At 43.6% G+C, this 2695-nt stretch overlaps 1 protein-coding gene across 1 annotated transcript; it reads right to left on the bottom strand.

Annotated features, from left to right (window-relative positions):
* Nucleotides 1–6: 6 nt before the first annotated feature.
* Nucleotides 7–1065, bottom strand: LOC108381131 (uncharacterized; the record flags this gene model as incomplete). Its single annotated transcript, XM_017637541.1, has 2 exons — nt 568–1065; nt 7–346 (listed from the first exon to the last, which is right to left on the bottom strand). Coding segments are annotated over exons 1-2 (720 nt in total), but the record flags the coding sequence as incomplete, so codon positions are not given.
* Nucleotides 1066–2695: the final 1630 nt, after the last annotated feature.

Genomic DNA, 2695 nt, shown 5'->3' with positions numbered 1-2695 from the left:
GTTTGCCCGGGCGTCTCGTCCTCTTGACACTGAACGAGATCGTCGGTTTAGTCGGTACCTCGTATTCTGAATTAATTTGTCGAAATGCGCTTCAATGCGTTCGATTCGTTTGCTTATGCCTGAAAAAGTTTCGTCGGCTGCATTGCCTTTTGCCACTACCGACACCTGCTGAAAATCCCCTACTTCTAGAATCTTGTCGGCCAGCTTTGCTAAGTCTGGCAAATCTGCGTTAGACGCCTGTAAGATTGCCCTAACCTGTACTGGCAATCGCTGCAGCCACAGCGATTTCAGAAATTCGGTGGAAACCTTGTTTTTCGCAAGTTCACTTAACTCGCTTAACAATTGGGTTGGCCGTTTGTCTCCCAAATCCACATCCGACAGTAATTTTTGCGTTTTTTTNGGCCTTATGCATAAAAAGTGAGCTTAACCTCAGACTCAATTTTTGCACTGAAAGGGTGAGCTCAAGCTCAAGAATTTGTACTGAAAATCGAGTCGGAGCTTAAGCTCACTTTTTATGCATGAGGCCCCTTGTTTTTTGAAAGTTCACTTAACTCGCTTAACAATTGGGTTGGCCGTTTGTCTCCCAAATCCACATCCGACAGTAATTTTTGCGTTTTTTTCTGCTCGCTTTCACAATATCTATCTATTATACGTCGTTTCAGGTTGTCGTATTTGCCGTTGTCGGGTGGGTTCAAAATGGCGTCAGAAATCTGGGCTAAAACGTTTGATTCAACAGCAGCGACGACTGTGTTGAACTTTGACGAATCGGTGGAAACTCCGGCCACGCTGAATTGCGCCTCGACTTGGGCGAACCAAATCTCCGGATGCTCTGGCCAGAATGGCGGCACCTTAACCGACACTTTGTTCACCATCATGGCTTTTTCGCTCGTGGCAGCGGCTGACGGCCCAGCTCCCGTGCTTGCTTCATTATCTTCTTGGTTAACCATTGGAGTTTTTGCTCGCTCCGTGACAAATACTCGCTTTTGCCGTCGGGGTCACCAATTGTCGGGTGGTGCCTAGCAATAAAACGCCGGGTAGTTGCTTATATTATAATGATTAACTTAGAGTTTATTGAAAAAGGTTCGCTCGTACAACACACGTGTCCGTGTACCAAAAATATCAGCGAGAAAGAAAAAGAAAAAACTAGAACATCAGAGATAACACATCTCACTAACTTATGTTATCGATTATTGCTACAAGAGGCGAATTCACCACAGATCTTTTACCAGAAAGTTATCATCTATAAGGACGACATGTCCAAGTCGATAATGCTCTACTATTAAATTCGTAACCGAGCTCGACGTAGTAGTCCTTGGCAAGAATTGGTTGGTGGTCGTTTGATCTAAATACTGTCATTACTGGTATGGATATTAGATAGACAGAGTCCCACTCAACTTCATAATCGTAAGTGTCAGCGATTACACGTATACCAAAACTAGTGTTGTGCTCTTCAATAGAAGGAGAAGATTGGATGGTCTTATTCCCCTCAGATTTAAAGCAGTAACAATTCAGACCTTTCCCGAAGAAGCTATTCTGGATACAAAACTATTGTGGAAATCTCACGTGAAACACAAGACCTTTGACAAAACGTGGGGTCTGTCCCCAAAGGGAATCCTCTGGATTTATACCTCTATGATCAGACTTATAATCTGCTAGCCGTCAGTGGTATAGTGGAGCTAAATCAATAGCGTGGGAAGTTTGCTTGCTAAACTTCAAAGAACTATTGCCGCTTGCTGTACGGGAGCTTTCTCTACAAAACCTGGTACTGCTTTTGATGCACTGCTGCACTTACCGTCACTTTGTGCCGTCATAGGTCACCTGCAGATTAAAACGAAACGAATGTTGATATAACATCAGGTAGGGAGAGGCGGAAATTGTTGGAGGGAGAGATCTGAGCACTTGTGTCTTTTTAATGCTGCAGGATAGTACGCCTCCATTACCTTTATTGATGATATTCTATAAATGTTGAGTCCTCGGAAGCTGAGTGTTAGTTTAATATCAGCACTAACCCCGAACTCACACATTGTAGAATCTTCACTGATCGCTCCAAAACTAACTGTGGGTCAGGATCTGGGGTCCTTATCAAATTTAATTGGGATAAGCTGAGGTATTTGCAATCCACAATCCATCTTCGGCCATCGAAGCTACCATCAAAAACTGGGAGAATGCTTCGCTCAGCAATGACTGGGAGGCCTCGAGGGACTGCAGGTGGGCAAAACTCATGTTGCCTTTAATCTCAGAAGGTCTTTCTAGTGTTTTGCTCTCACTGCAGCAAAATTGTCTGACTGCTGATTGGTCACTTCACGTGGCACAAACGCCTGACTGTGATAGGCGTATATGACAACTCCATTTGCCGGTCCGGCCTTGAAGAGGATGAGGAACAGTTTTTCTGCTTCTGCCCCGCCTTTGCAAGAATTAGTTATGAGACATTTGCCCGCGATGTGTTGAGAGACGAACACCTGAGCTCTTTCACACCCAACAATCTGCTTAGGTTTATTCGTAAATCGCGCAGATTTAAAAGAGATCAAAAGGGACGTGAAAATAGTACAATGGACAGCATTTTGGGAGATTTTTATTGAAGTATTTTGTTTGTTTGCCTTAAGGCACACTTTTTGTATACATATGTACATATTCATATAAGACGAACATGTCGTGCTCCATTCAAAACTAATTTTACTGGAATCCTGAGGAGCTT

The sequence above is a fragment of the Rhagoletis zephyria genome, unplaced genomic scaffold, assembly GCF_001687245.7.
Source record: "Rhagoletis zephyria isolate East Lansing unplaced genomic scaffold, Rhagoletis_zephyria_1.1 Rzeph_scaffold_21514, whole genome shotgun sequence".
NCBI classification, from domain to species: domain Eukaryota; kingdom Metazoa; phylum Arthropoda; class Insecta; order Diptera; family Tephritidae; genus Rhagoletis; species Rhagoletis zephyria.
Note: the sequence above shows the minus strand (reverse complement) of the source record. Positions and strands in the feature narration are given on the sequence as shown.